Here is a 15,250-nt window from a genome sequence, read left to right as displayed (position 1 = left end):
GCGATTATGGCGTCAGGACTGCATGTACATTGACATTGGAAGGTAAGCTTTTGCCGTTCCTGTCATGTCGATGCTTCCAGAAGACGCGGTGACGTCACTGAGTCACGGAGGATGGCGCTCTTCTTCCAGGTCTTACGTATCTTCCCAAATTCTGCGTTTGATTTTACATTCAGTCCAAATGGCCAGTAATGAGTATACATACGTATCCTATTTCTTTTTTCGTATTTCTACGGTTTCTGCGGTATTTCTACAGTGGCGAATTTAAGGATGTCTGGTACTTATAGTGTTATGTGCATAATCATGATAATGCGGACAGCGTAAAAACACAATACAGTATGAATTGTGTTGTCAGTATGTTTGAGTATCGGTAAACGCTAAGGGCAACGTGACAATATGCATGTACATGATTTTAACAATATAGATGTGTAATTTGTTTTGTTCCAACAAATTGCCTCATAAACGCGAAGAAAGCCTTCCACCAGATGAACGTAATTTTTATGGAATTTGCTTTGTAGAGTAGATGCAGCTAAGCGTGTCAGGAAAATAAGAGTTTTTCATGTACCATAAGATTCGCGTCAGTGTCATGATATAAAAACTGAAATCTTTTGAACTTTGAACACTTCTTCTTTGTACATGCATCACACCACACGCTATTTACAGCACACACACACACACACACACACACACACACAAATGCCTCCATACATTTCCACTTACTTCCTTCTGCATATTTGCCTTTGTGACAATCTAAAAGTATTCGTTATTTCATCTGTAGTAAGTGTCATCACGTGCAAAGAATCCCATAAGTGATTTTAAGATGAACTGAAGCACCTAACTACTCAGTAATGTGCGCTTTTGCACATAAAATAGTTCTTTGTTTGTGTTTTTTTCCATTCGTTTGTTTCCTCGTAATGTTTACATATAAACATTGAAATGGGTGCATGTGCACAAAAATAGTTTCTTTGTATATCATGGTATTATATAATCGTATTTGGCATAATCTTATGTATATATATATATATATATACATACTGAATGTTATTATTGATCAAAATACTCTTGGCCTTTATGACTTGCCCTTGATTTTTATGATGTACTCGTAACACAACCATAAAGCTAAAAGACCGAGACCACTTAGCTGTTTATCAGGTTACTAAGTTATGGGTCAATGGCTGTATATTTTTGTCTTGTTGCCTTTTTAATGTGACCTTGTTAGAGAAATGCAATACATATATTTCCTATGTGGGCTAGATTGAATGCATAGTTTTCTCTGTATTTGATGTCAACAAGTTATTAAATTTCTTTTATATACCTTGACTGTCTTTCCGAGCTTCCTGCTCTCAGAGCTCGAATTTCAGACAATGTGTTTGTCTTCTCAAAGTACAGAATTGGAAAAACCCTAAAATCATTTGTTTGTTCAATTTTGTCCCAAGATCATACATCATTAAATGAATGGCATTAATAAATACGACTCTTGAATGAGTTGTTAAAGTTTGTACTTCTAGTGATTTCGATTGTGGTTTGAATTAGCAGAAAATTGCCTCCGATTGGACGAAAAAGTAGAACAGTGTTGTCTGAAAAAAAGGAATAATTAAGGTTTTCAGTTTAAGAAGAATGAGCAGATGTGGAGAATATCGGAAGTAAAGGGAATGGACTTGCTCGGTCATAATATGTAGATGAGATAGATAACGCAGATTAGGATTACGTATTTTGAAAAGAAAAATGACCACGAAAATAATAAGGTAATCGTGTTTCTTAATTAATCAATTCTTGGAAACTCTTGCACTGCTTTGAAACGTTGATTGAGTCATTTTTTTTTTAATTCATAAAATAGTCACATCTTTGTTTTCCGAGTCCACTGTAAATGCAAATGTATTATGTCAGAAATTATTGTATGCATGTAATTGTGTGTAGGATGCTTTGCGTATGTGATTTATATGTGTATGTATGTATGTATGTATATATATATATATATATATGTATGTATATATGTATATATGTATATATGGATATATATATATATATATATATATATATATATATATATGTACAGTATATATATACCGTATTACCAAAAAAAAAAAATTACGACGGTACCCTCCGCAACGATAACTTTAAAAATAGTGACTCAATCCAAACACATTTTCAGGGTATGAAAAAGTAACTCATTGCCCACATCTTACAGAAAATCCCATTCAATTTGCTTCAGAGGTCAAAGAGAAATGAGGATTTTTTTTTTGTACAGCATGCCAGGAATCCCTTCCCTCCAAGTTCTGTCTATTGTGTTTACACATTAATATGCAGTTCCAAGAGCTTCCAATTGCTGAACTGGGAAGAATCAGAGTCATGACATGCTTTACAAGTACAACAATCCACATTTTTCTGCGAAATAGAGCTAAGATGTCATATTTTAAGAACCTGCAGTAGCATTTAGGCGGTTTAATCATATTGGGTGTTCTGAATGTAAAAATCCGATCGTAATTTTTTGGGATATACTGTATATATATATATATATATATATATATATATATATATTTATATATATATGTGTGTGTGTGTGTGTGTGTGTGTGTGTGTGTGTGTGTGCTGTACACGGTAGTGACCCCTTCTCGCGCTCTCTCTCTCTCTCTTTTAGGTTTCCTTAATTTCGGGCCACCAAAATTTCAGATTTAAAGATTAAAGCGGTCCGAACGGGCCACCAGAGAAACACATTAGAGTCGAGTCCTGATATAAGTGTTTGTGTATATATGTGTGTGTGTGTGTGTGTGTGTGTCTGTGTGTGTGCGTGCGTGTGTGTGTAATGGGGCCCTGGTACAGTAAAACCCAGCACATGAGAAGGTTAGGGAGTGGCAACCGCTGGAATGGCGCTATATAGCACTTTCAATTACCCGTAATTGAAATGGTACAGAACATAGGCGCCGGAAGTGGGGGGGGGGGGGGGGGGGGGGCAGGGGGGGCGGCCGCCCCCCCAATCCAAAAAGTGGGGGGGGGGCAAAACGCATTTTTGCCCCCCCAAAAAGCCCCCCCCCCAAAAAAAAAATAATAATGATAATAATAATAATAATAAAAATAAATGAATAAACAAAGAAAATAAAGTAAATATGTATACATATGAATAAAAGGGAAAAAATATGGCTACAAACGGCAGCTTTTGGACTGTAAAAATAAAATGTCAAAAATTTCGAGCTCGCTCGCTTCGCTCGCTCGCATCCAGCAGTTGAGCCCGGTGCGCCTCCCCCTTAATTTCTAAAGCGAAAAACATAGCTACGACGGCAGTTGTTGGACTCTAGAATGCCAAAATTTTCAAGCTCGCTCGCTTTGCTCGCTCGCGTTGAATCGTTATGCCATTCTCCTAATGTTGCTGACAGTAATTGCCAGTAGTTGCGCCCGATGCCCCCACCCCTTAATTTCCAAAGCGAAAGATAAATATAGCTACAAACGGGAGTTTGGGGAGTGTAAAATGTCGAAATTTTCAAGCTCGCTGGCTTCGCTCGCTCGCATTGAATCGTTATGCCACTCTCCTAATGTTGCTGCCAGTAATTGCCAGCAGTTGCGCCCGATGCCCCCCCCCCCTTAATTTCCAAAGCGAAAGGTATAGTTACAAACGGGAGTTTTTGGACTGTAACATGTCAAAATTTTCAAGCACGCTCGCTTCGCTCGCTCGCATTGAATCGTTATGCCACTCTCCTAACGTTGCTGCCAGTAATTGCCAGCAGTTGCGCCCGATGCCCCCCCCCCTTAATTTCCAAAGCGAAAGATATAGCTACAAACGGGAGTTTTTGGACTGTAAAATGTCAAAATTCTCAAGCTCGCTAACTTTGCTCGCTCGCATTGAATCGTTATGCCATTCTCCTAATGTTGCTGCCAGCAATTGCCAGCAGTTGCGCCCGATGCGCCGCCCCATTAATTTCCAAAGTGAAAGATGTAGCTACAAACCCCAGTTTTGGGACTGTAGAATGTCAACATTTTCAAGCTTGCTCGCTTCGCTCGCTCTCATTGAATCGTTATGCCATTCTCCTAATGTTGCTGCCAATAATTGCCAGCAGTTGCGCCTGATGCGCCCCCATTTATTTCCAAAGCGAAATATATAGCTACAATTAAAACTCCAGTTTTGGAACTGTAGAATATCAAAATTTTCAAGCTCGCTCGCTCGCATTTTATTGTTATGCCATTCACCTTATGTTGCTGACAGTATACAATTTGTCGATCGTTTCACACCGTCATTCCATAATCCATGTAAGGAAAACTTACAATGTTCCTCAATGACTGCGTTGTTGAATGTATCACATTCCGTAATGTATTGTAGTCCCATTATTGCTCACGCACACACGCACAAGCATACAGAACGTCAAAATTACTTTATGGTTCCCCCCATGTTTCGACCCACCGTACGCCACTTTACATATATATATATATATATATATGTATATATATATATATATATATATATATATATATAATAGATGTGTGTGCGTGTGTGTGTGTGTGTGTGTGTGTGTGTGTGTGTATTGTTTAACATATGCATGGTCTAATCTTGAGCCCCCTCCAATGTTTGCCCCCCCAATCCAAAACTGCTTCCGGCGCGCCTGGTACAGAAGCTTGAACAGCGATGAGGGAATAACGACTTAAAAGTTTTATAACACGAGAAGACATCTGAGTAAAGTTGGCCAAGTGCTTTGATAAAGTCCCTCAGGTGCCGTGTTAATACCAAGTGATATAAGAAGGTAACTCGGTAATACTCCCCAAGGCACCCAGAAGACTTTAAACCAAGTCGCCTCCTCTTTTTCACGCTCGTTATGTTTCCGTAAAATTAGTTGCTCGGACCCCAAGAGGTGTTCTCAGATCTATAGCGGTCGCTCGCATCTGATCTTGGAAACAGCTTTGCTTTAAATAGAAAAGCTAACACATTTTGCTAAAATTTACTCACCTTTGGCCCTCTGACTAATCCATGCCGAAGGTGCTTGAAACAATGTTGCACCAACGTATACTGGTTTACAGCAAATTTTTTACTTTTGAGTGACGAGGGAAAAATACTAAAAATACTATTATCTTCTACATATGCATTTTGCATGAAGTCCAGATGTGCTGGTAAGAATAATGATAATAACAATAATAAATGAGAATAAAGCCTATCCAAGGTAGGCGATATGACGACCAAATCTTTGCGAAAATGTATAATTCTGATGTTTCTCCAACGCTTCTAACTCGAACTGAGCAGACAAAACAGAGTGTTAACTTTAAGCAGGTGGACTTAGGGGGAAGTAATTATATCACACACTTTGCACGCTTAATGCCACTTACAGAATTGTAAACATGTTTGCTCTGAACTTCAAATTGCTTCTTTATTATAGGACAATTATTTCTTAACAACTGCGAAGAGTGTAAAATACGTTACAGGCAAAAAAAAAAAAGTTCAAAGTTCGATATCATAACAATAAATAGGCGTATTCCGTGTTCTACATACGTAGCCGACTTTGTAATATAATCGTTCCGTATCGATCAATGAAATCGGAACTTAGTGTCACATGTTAGCACATTCACTGGATCATTTTACTGCTCGTTGCAGATATTAAATTCTCACTGGGCACAACCTACAGCACTGTTGCAGTAGCACTTTGGATGCCCGCTGAAGGTAGTTCTCACCCCCATCAGCTTGCTCTGCTGTGGAATACCTGTTAAAGGTATACTCGCTACCTACCTACCTTGATCTGCCAAAGACTTCATGCAAGACGGATTGCCTGTTTGCGATGTCTGCTCCAAAATATTACGACTACATTGTTGTGGGGTGCGGAGGGATTGGTAGCGCCACATTGTACTGGCTTGCCCGACGTGCCGGGAAAAGTGAGTCCCGAGGATAACCCTTATTCTCAGATGTCTTGTCTCACTATGTCCCTAAAATCTATATCAGTGACACGGTTCAGAATTATAACAGGCTCCCCATACGTGGTCAATATTTTGGTTTGGGCAAGAAGTAAGCCTATATAAATCTAATAGTGCGTTCACAAGGTTCCGCACTTCTTCTTATTTTATCTACCCTTATTGCGATCTCGATCTCTCTCTCGATCTCTCTCTCTCTCTCTCTCTCTCTCTCTCCGTGTCTTGAAACTGTATGATTGGATATTGATAATTTTGCTTTTCAGGGGTTCTTGGATTGGAGAAGTTTAACCTTGGACACGAAAAGGGAGGCTCACAGGATCACTCCAGGATTATGTAAGAGAGCAGAAATTATACCTACGGAGGTCATTAGTGTTGACTTAGGTTTTTGTTTTTGTTTTTATTTTTTAGCAAACATGCCAAAATTATTATGATTCTACACAGCTGCTATTCATGCAGGCTTATAATTCGTCATCATAATACAGTGAAAACAGTACTGACAGGAAAGGTAAGCCATATCCTTCACTCTGGTCGAGGCATACATATCCATTATACGAGAACTTTACGTCCACTTGCATATCGTAATTACTAGAACAATCGTTATTGTCCAAGTTTAGACGTGACGTCCTAAATCTGGCATATTGCTGCAATGACATTGTTATTTCTGTTGTGTTCCTTACGTATTTCAGTGTTTTCCTTTGATGTTGTTTGATACATTTCAATAAAGTGATGACGTACTACCATACGTTCAATAAAAAAAGATGCACCAAAGCAACGCTTGTAGATTGTATTTTTGGACGGTTATTTTAACATAGTACGAAAGATATTGAAACAGTTATTTGTAACATTTAAAAAATACATTAACATGTCAATCTGTTAAAGGTTGCCACTCCTCCGACCTTTGGCTTTGCACACCATTGCACATAAATTACAATGTTGAAATGGTATTTTGATAGAATACAAATTGTTTCAACATTTTTCAAATGTTAGATTTAACGGTTTCTTCTGTACCGAGCTTAAAATTTGATTGTAACATATTCCAAAATGTTAGCTTAACATTTCAAAGGTTGTTAAAAATGAAGATTACGCTTGGAATGGGTTTTGAAATTATAGAAATGTTAGTTCAACATTTTCCAAATGTTAAGTTTAACACTTTCTAAAGTTTTGAATTTGATGTGTAACATTCTCTAAAATGTTGTATCAACATCATGAACATGTACAAAGTTGTTACTCCGCCAACCTTTGGCTAATTGGAGATTACACTGGAAAAGGTATCTTAACATATTACAAATGATACTTAAACATTTGAAGTCTGACAGTTTTTAAGATGTTAAATCACCATTCATATGGATGTCTCTTCTCGCACTTTTGCTAAATATTAGATCTCACATTCAAAATGTTGGATTTACCATTTCGTAGTTTAGAGTGCACAGTACGTCGATGTACGTGGTTGTTTGCTGCTCGCCCTGACACACATGCAACAGCTGACATAGCAAAAGAAATTTCGGTTGTATATCTGTTTCTGGAAGAGTCGGATAAAATTGACAACCATGCCGCGGGAAGTTTTGAATGATGTGACCTCGAATTCTAATACAGTCGTGATCTGGGCGATTGATAGTTTTTATACATACGTTACTACCAATTCATGTATAGGCATTCTGATAAACGAAAGGAAAGCATGGATAGAAAAGTGGCAGTACACAGAAGTAAATTACAGGTCGAATATGAAGAAGAATTAGAATGATGGAATCAAAGTTCAGCTAATTTGGTGAAATTCCTCGGACAGAAATCACACAGACGAAAGAAGTAGAAACCTATAGATCGATCCATAAGTGCCAGTGAACAAAACTTAAAGAAGGAAACGTTGTTGACAGATTATGCTACCAATCCCAAATCCTGATTTTGACCCGTGAACACAGAATTTGGAACGCAGAGAAAGATTCCTGTCATGTTTAAAGTAAACTTTTTGTGTGTGCTTCAGCCGTCTTTCCTACAGCGACCCGGAGTACGTACAGCTGGCCAAAGGTGCCTACGAGGCATGGGCGGAGGCGGAGAGAGAGTCCGGGCTACAGGTGGTGTACAAGACTGGTGGCTTGGACATCACCAAGAGGGGTACACTGGGAGAAAAGATGGTGAAACATTATGCCGAAGCCATGGATGCTGCAAATGTAAGGTAAGTTTTAATGAGACAAATGATGGCGGGCAATGTAAGAAATTGGTTGATGTTCGTTATTCGGAAGGTTCGTTATTCCCAAGACGAAATAAAGTTCATTTTGTCGTAAAGTTCGTTCTTCCGAAACACAAAAAAATTCCTATACACCTAGATGTTCGTTACTCAGAAAATGAAAAAAGGGTTCGTCAATTAAAAAACATATTGTGGCATTATACATTTGGAACGTTCGTTGTTCCGAAGGTTCGTTGAACCGAGAATAACATAAGGTTTGTTCTTTCGAAAGTTCGTTACCCCGAAGATTTGTTAATCCGATAATGAAATAAGGTTTGTAATCGGTCCGAAGGTTTATTAATCCGAAAATGAAAAAAGGTACATTGTACAATGTAAGTGTACTAACGGACCTTCAGAACAACGAACCTTATTCGTTTTAGAATTATTATTGTCATCAATACCATGATTTATGTTCCCATTGTTTTTATGATAGTTATCCTTACTGTGATAATAATGTTCAATATTGTTAGTGTTGTTTTTATATCATTAATGTCCTGTATGATTATAATCGTTGAAATTGTAATTATTATGATTATAATTATAATTATTACTATCTTAACATTGTTATTTTCGAGAATCAGATGCATGTTATCAGTGATTCGTAGAGTAGAAAACTGTACATCATGATTCTGTCTGTCGGTAGATTAACCTTAAACGCAGGCACTAAAACCATATCTGTATACTACACTGTAAAAACATGGGTGTTAAATTTAACACCACGGGTGTTAAATCTATCACCGATCAAACTTCAATAAAGGACCACACCCACAGGTGTTAAAAATGCACTGTGATGGTGTTGAAAAGTGTTCACCTGACACTTCGTGGTGTTAATTTGACATTGTACCTGGTGTTATTTTGACACTGTATTGGTGTTAATTCAAAAATGACACCACATGGTGTTGATTTGATATTTGTTGGTGTTAATATCAATGGTTTAACACCCGTCCAGATTCAATAAGGGACCACACCAGCTGGTGTTACTTTGGTGTAAATTTATTTTCACATTTTTTCAAAAATCTAGTATTTTAATGTAAAATTCTTGATCGTCTTGTTTAAATTAAAAATCAACAAGAAGTGCAGTTACTAAGAAACTCTTCAAAAAACAGTTTAAAATGTGGAAATGACACCCGGGGGTGTTAATTTAACACCGTAAATGAGCACCGAAAATTTAACACCAGCTCGGTGTTCACTATTTAACACCGGACTTTTTGCAGTGTAGTAGTACATGTATTGAAACTTCACAGCATTGAGTCATCAGCTGTGATATCGTAGACAATTGAGTGCAAATTTTGTTTGTCTTGTCATGATAGATTCTGTTCCGACATTATTTAGAGGCGTGACCTGCATAAATGTTATATCAGATGGATCATCGAAATGCGGTCGACACGAAATTGACAGAATCCCCAGGGTATAAAGTGACAGCCTCGTGACTTGTAGCACATTTACACTGTTGGAAGTAGTAGCCCTAAAGCACATCATTAGCTCAGATTTTATGTTCTATTTGCCACGCCACATGAATATTATTACAAAGGTTTATGATTTTCCAATCTGATTCTCACTCTCCTATATCTTCCCCTTTCTTTACTCGTGTTATCCACATATACTAAAGATCTAGAACATTGTGCATTACGACCATGATGTTTACTCTGCAATCACCTATAGCGTCTATGATGGATGATTCTTGAACTTTATTTTGTAGCAGTGGTTTCAAGAGCGATGAGAAGGAGCAAATTTATATTTCCCTATCTGTTTCCAACAATTAGAATCCTTGATTCAGATTTTTCTCTCTACAGGTCGTGCATGAAAACATTGCTTGCACAAACTCTACTGTCATAATGTCTATTTATCGGGGTAATTTCTTTATTCTGTATGTCTTAAATGGTTGCTGGAAAAACTAATCTAGAATACTACTGAAATTTAAAAGAATACAGTACTTATGCCTTATTTTCATTTTTTCTTCCCTGCTCTTTTCGCGAGTGTGTGTGTGTGTGTGTGTGTGTGTGTGTTTGTTTTATTGTACTGTTGCAGTAGTTTTGTGTTGTGTGTTCCGGTTTTTTTTTTTTTTTTTGTCGGGTAATCAGTGTGTTTGTTTGTCTGTTTGTTTTTATTTTTTGCTTGACTCTTCTCTGTTGATTGTCCAATCCATGCTTCTCGTCCGTGATAAGACTCTGGTAATCTTTTGAAACATAGCCTGCAACTTCCATCACAATATCATAGAAAGTGCAAAGACATTCCAAAACTACTTTGTGGTTGTTCACTGCATACAACCAAGTATGGGGGGAAAACACGTCACTTAGGGATTTTTTCATTTCATGTTTTTACCCCATCTGTCAAGTACATTATGATAACGACTACTTATATTCCGGGTGACATACATGTATTTTCAAGGTAATAGTTCGTTATAAGGAAGGTTCTTAAATTAGAAAAAAAAATATAGTAAGATTCATTCCAAAGGTTCTTCAGTCAAAACAAAACAAAAAAAGAAGAAAAAAATGAACGTAGTTATTTCGAAGGCTCGTTAATCCGAACACGAAATACGGTTCCTAATTCCGAAGGTGCGTTAGCATGGACCTTTTTTTTTCTCTATAGCGAACCTCCGGAATTACGAACCTTATTTCATTTTAGGAATTACGAACCTTCGGAATGACGAACTGTCGGAACACTGTAACAATGTGCGGATTAAGGAACCCTATTTCATTTTCGGATTAACGAACATCTTGGTGAATGGAATTTGTGTGTTTCGGAAAACGAACCTTCAAAATGACGAACCTCATTTCATTTTCATTAGTAATCTTATTTTATTTTCTGATTAACGAACCTTCGGAATATGAACATAATCCATTTTCAATTCAAACTGGTGTCCAGGTATGAGAGACTGGAAGGGGAACGTCTGCGCCACAAGTTTCCTCAGTTCAACTCAACACCAGAATGGGTGTGTCTGTACCAGCAAGAATCTGGTCTGGTAGACGCTGCCATGGGTAACGCTATCCATACCCAGCTGGCACGACTGCACGGCGCCACCATCGTCGAAAATGCTGCCGTTATGAAGTTGACGAAGCAGGGTAACTTGACAAAGGTAGGAAGAATCGAACCTACACCTGTAAAATCATTGTAATCCGATAGGTATTGTCTTCGCTCCTCTGCTAGAAAAACACACACATACACATACACACACACACACACACACACACACACACATACATAATCATATGCATGCATACATAGCTTAGTTATATCTACAACCTGTACACAAAACACCATGCGAAATCTTGAAATTTCCATATTTTTATTTGACCTAAGCCTTAAATCCTAATTGTGTCTGACTGATGAGAATTTTTAAGCTTTTTAAGCCAGAAATATATATATATATATTTTACACCTTTATAGCAAAAACATTGAATTCTCACCAGTTTTTTTTTATTTTTTTTGTTTTTTTTTCAATGAGAAATTGTTCGCTGATGACATCATCAGCTCATAACTGTCATACTCTTTAGCATTTGGTAACTTTCTTATTGTTATTCCGATTCTGATAACATTTTCATTGTTGTGCTTGTAAATCCCTCCCTCTCTCCCCCCCCCCCCATTATATCACGCAATTTCTGGTCCAGAAATCGTCCTTTAATATCTCTGAATATAGATGTTACATAGGGGCTCCATTCCTAAATAAGAAAACTTAATTAGATTTTTGGGAATATCTTCTTAATCAGGTCTGTACAACCAAAGGGGACTATCTGTGCAAGAAGGTTGTGATCGCAGCAGGTGCCTGGATGAACGAAGTCTTGTCGTCTGTTGGGGTGAAGATACCACTCACCGTCACCCAGGAGCAGGTCACCTACTACGCCACGCCCCACATGAAGGAATTCACCAAGGAGAGGTATAGGCATTAAAGGGATCAGGATCTATCTGGCAGAGTGTTCTGTGCAGAATTTGCTTGAAGAGTCAAGGGAGTTATCAATTCCTCTTCCAACTCTGCGAGGATAACTGCTGTTAACGTCACGTTTAGAAGATTGGCTTGTACATTAATTAATTACACTTATTCAAGGTAAAATATTTCAATCTTTTACATTAATCTTGACAACATATGGATTAACCTTCTGGGTTGCTTGCCCCACATTTCTATCAGCTATGATTTCGTTTTCAAAGCAGAAGTCTTTGAGTACGTACAGTTCGAAAGGAGTTTATCTCAAAATTTCAAGAAAGTGCCGTGTTGCCAGACTCCTTACCCGTAGAATATTTCACATTCTATTCTTGACTCTAGTATCATTACTTGTGTGTATTTCACACTTAGTATGATTTATGATACGTTACTCAAACTTAGTCGAAGAAAGAAACCCGATGCAAGAACTCTACGGAATGATCTACATGTGCATATAAAATTACTTTGGTTCTGATTTAGAGGAAAACATCAATGTTGAGTATTGAATTACCTGTTCGCCCTGGAACCTTAGTCATTTTATATTCAACTATTCGTTACAGTTTTCCTGTATTCTGTTTTCGTCCTGGTCTTGAGCCGTCTGTCTACGCCCTGCCAATTCACGGCAATACCGGCTTTAAGGTTGGTCTCGATGCAGCAGGTCCACCCGTCACTGCCTCCACTCGCACGTTCGTTCCGGACCGAGAGAGGGAATTGAGGGCGGAGAGTGTCATAGCGGAATTGTGTCCGAGGGTGTGTATTAGAATTGCCACTGGAATCAAAATCTACACACAGAAAAGAACAAACACAAAAATATCAACAATGAAAACAGTTTCTGGTCTTCTATAAAAATCTGTATACCTTTGTCTATGTGAGGCACTTGTTCTTCCAGTGCTGAGTGCGGTAACGTTACCAAGCTTGGTACCTGATTTGAGTTCTGCTGAGGTTGATAAACATCTATGCGTTTATTTAAAAGTCCAGCCAGTCGACTCCCCTTGTTCGAAAAAAAAAATGAATACATCCAGAAATAAAACATACGCTGTGGGAGGGAGGTATTATTGATGATGATGGTGATGTAAATGGCAGAAAACTTACCTGTGTTCGCTCCCTGTACATTCAGGCTCTAGGACCAATCCTGTACACAAAGACCTGTCTCTACGCCATGACGCCAGACAGACACTTTGTGATTGACAACTGCCGCAAGACTGGTTACCCTGACGTCATTTTCTGCTGCGGTGCTGGTCACGCCTACAAGTGAGTGCTACCAAATAGAGAAGTTTTCATTCATCGAAAGTTGTTTACTTTAGTTTGATCCATTCTTTCTTACATTCTTGTCTACAAAGGTGATGTTGAGAACACTGCAGCTATTCAACGGAAAAGTGATGATTGGAGCTATTTTATATTTGTTTGTCTTTGTTTCTAATCATAATCATAATCTTTTGAAGGGTACCAATGAGATATACGTTGAAGAAACGGACAATTGCCAAAATGCAGCCGCATTGATAAAATTCAGTCCTCTGTTCTTCCTTCAAAAGCGTGCATGCGATGGTTCTGTTTTGATATTGGAATATTGTAGAGGAAAATTGACATGGCGAATTATTGAATGATACGTAAATCATGCAAAATATCGTCGAATAATGGGCTATTGAAAGGAAAATGTGTCTTAAGATGTTTCGTTAAGTTATGAATTATCAAAATCTAACAATATGAATGACTTTGCATATCCATACGTGTTATGGCACCATAAGATCAATACCATTGTTGAATGCGAAACATTTTGATCCATTGCACTATTGAAGATCAATCACACCTTGTTTCATGCAGCACCTTGACGTTGTTTAAATCGTGGTTCCAACACAATGAAAAGCTTTTTTTTTTTTTCAGACTGCAAGTTTGCTGAAAAGCTTATAAAAGCAATAATCACGGTTTATGGTGTTATCGCGTGCAATCAAAAATCTGCTCCACGGCATTGGCACGCGCGATAGCGAAAGCGTGTAAAGGTTCTTTTCAGGCGATGTCATGTGATGAGTGCTCGACCAATCGAGTAGCAAGAATCTTCTAAGACGGTCTAATCGTTATTATACAATTTATACAATACTTACAATTTCTTTAGTTTCTATGGTTACCAACCCAGATTTGCCGGAGTGCTGGGCAAGATTCTGAGCCAGCTTGCCGTTGATGGGCGGACCGACTTTGACATCAGCTTCTTTAACATGGACAGAGATGCCATCACGGATCCCTCCTACAAGCCCTGCTTCCGGCTCGGTATACGTGAGCAGGACCTCACATCATCGAAACTGTGAACCTGCTCATACAGATCATTATGCAGCTCTCCTGCACGCTGCCAACGGCTAAAAGCGATATATCATTTCGTGCCAAAGTTTACTACCTGATTGAATCAAGCAATAAATTAGATTGGTGTAAAATTTTCATTTAAATATGACATTATAATGATTTTTTTTTTTAATTTGAAGTTTATTCGTATTCATATGTCTACATAACAGGCCAATATAATTGTACTCTGAAGAATTAATATTTTCTAGCAGTCAGGCACAGAAAACAAAGTTGATGATAACAGAAGTGCAATAGCGCCATCTTTGACAGCCAATGCTCATTGCAAATAAATACATGTATGCGCTACTTTTTGACTGCGGAATAAATCTTACATCTGCTCATAGAATCACGATTAGAACCTTTGAAAAAAAAATCGCAATACAGGAAATTTTCAATATCATTAATACTTGTTTGTTGGTTGGTTTTACTCCCTGGAAACCTCTGTGTACGCGATCTACTGGTTTCATCTTATTCTGACAATTGCAGTGGGAGAGGGAGTGGCTGGCTCTGTTCTTACTCGGCTTTGAAGTCCTATAGGAGAAAAGCGAATTTGTGTGTGTACTATAAGTATTTTTATGAAAATCATGAAAAGAATACCTGTACGTATGATGAATCTACTATAGTTCCGTAAATAATGAAAGAGAACGTGTCAAGTTCACAGGCTTGATGGATTTGGCCAAAGAATTTTCTTAGTGGACATGATGGTATTCATTAATCATGGCTAGTTGGATCGTTCTTGTCATGCTGATATTCCTTGTTGTATTCTTACCTCTGTTCTTTCCCTGGTTTGTGACATCTGAAATCTAAGAATAATAATTGTTGTATAAGCATACCGTTGTGCCATATACGATTGAGCCACCCTTTGAATGACAGATTGCAATCATTGTTTCATTGTCTTGTTTTCC

General features: G+C 38.0%; 1 protein-coding gene across 1 annotated transcript; it reads left to right on the top strand.

Annotated features, from left to right (window-relative positions):
• Positions 1 to 5,747: 5,747 nt before the first annotated feature.
• Positions 5,748 to 14,314, top strand: LOC139741314 (monomeric sarcosine oxidase-like). Its single transcript, XM_071651901.1, has 8 exons — positions 5,748 to 5,841; positions 6,141 to 6,210; positions 7,856 to 8,047; positions 10,964 to 11,174; positions 11,806 to 11,972; positions 12,575 to 12,764; positions 13,132 to 13,265; positions 14,146 to 14,314. Exons 1-8 carry the CDS (start codon positions 5,748 to 5,750, stop codon positions 14,312 to 14,314), a joined length of 1,227 nt encoding a protein of 408 aa, XP_071508002.1.
• The last annotated feature ends 936 nt before the right edge of the window (positions 14,315 to 15,250 follow it).

This window comes from Diadema antillarum, unplaced genomic scaffold, assembly GCF_040938485.1.
Source record: "Diadema antillarum isolate AM-2024a unplaced genomic scaffold, OU_Dant_1.0 seq00000919_RagTag, whole genome shotgun sequence".
In the NCBI taxonomy this organism is placed as follows: domain Eukaryota; kingdom Metazoa; phylum Echinodermata; class Echinoidea; order Diadematoida; family Diadematidae; genus Diadema; species Diadema antillarum.
Note: the sequence above shows the minus strand (reverse complement) of the source record. Positions and strands in the feature narration are given on the sequence as shown.

Coding starts and splice junctions, on each gene's coding strand:
- LOC139741314 (XM_071651901.1), top strand. CDS start 5,748: ATGTCTGCTCCAAAATATTACGACTACATTGTTGTGGGGTGCGGAGGG. Junction 5,842..6,140: donor TGCCCGACGTGCCGGGAAAA/GTGAGTCCCGAG, acceptor TTTGCTTTTCAG/GGGTTCTTGGATTGGAGAAG. Junction 8,048..10,963: donor ATGGATGCTGCAAATGTAAG/GTAAGTTTTAAT, acceptor ACTGGTGTCCAG/GTATGAGAGACTGGAAGGGG.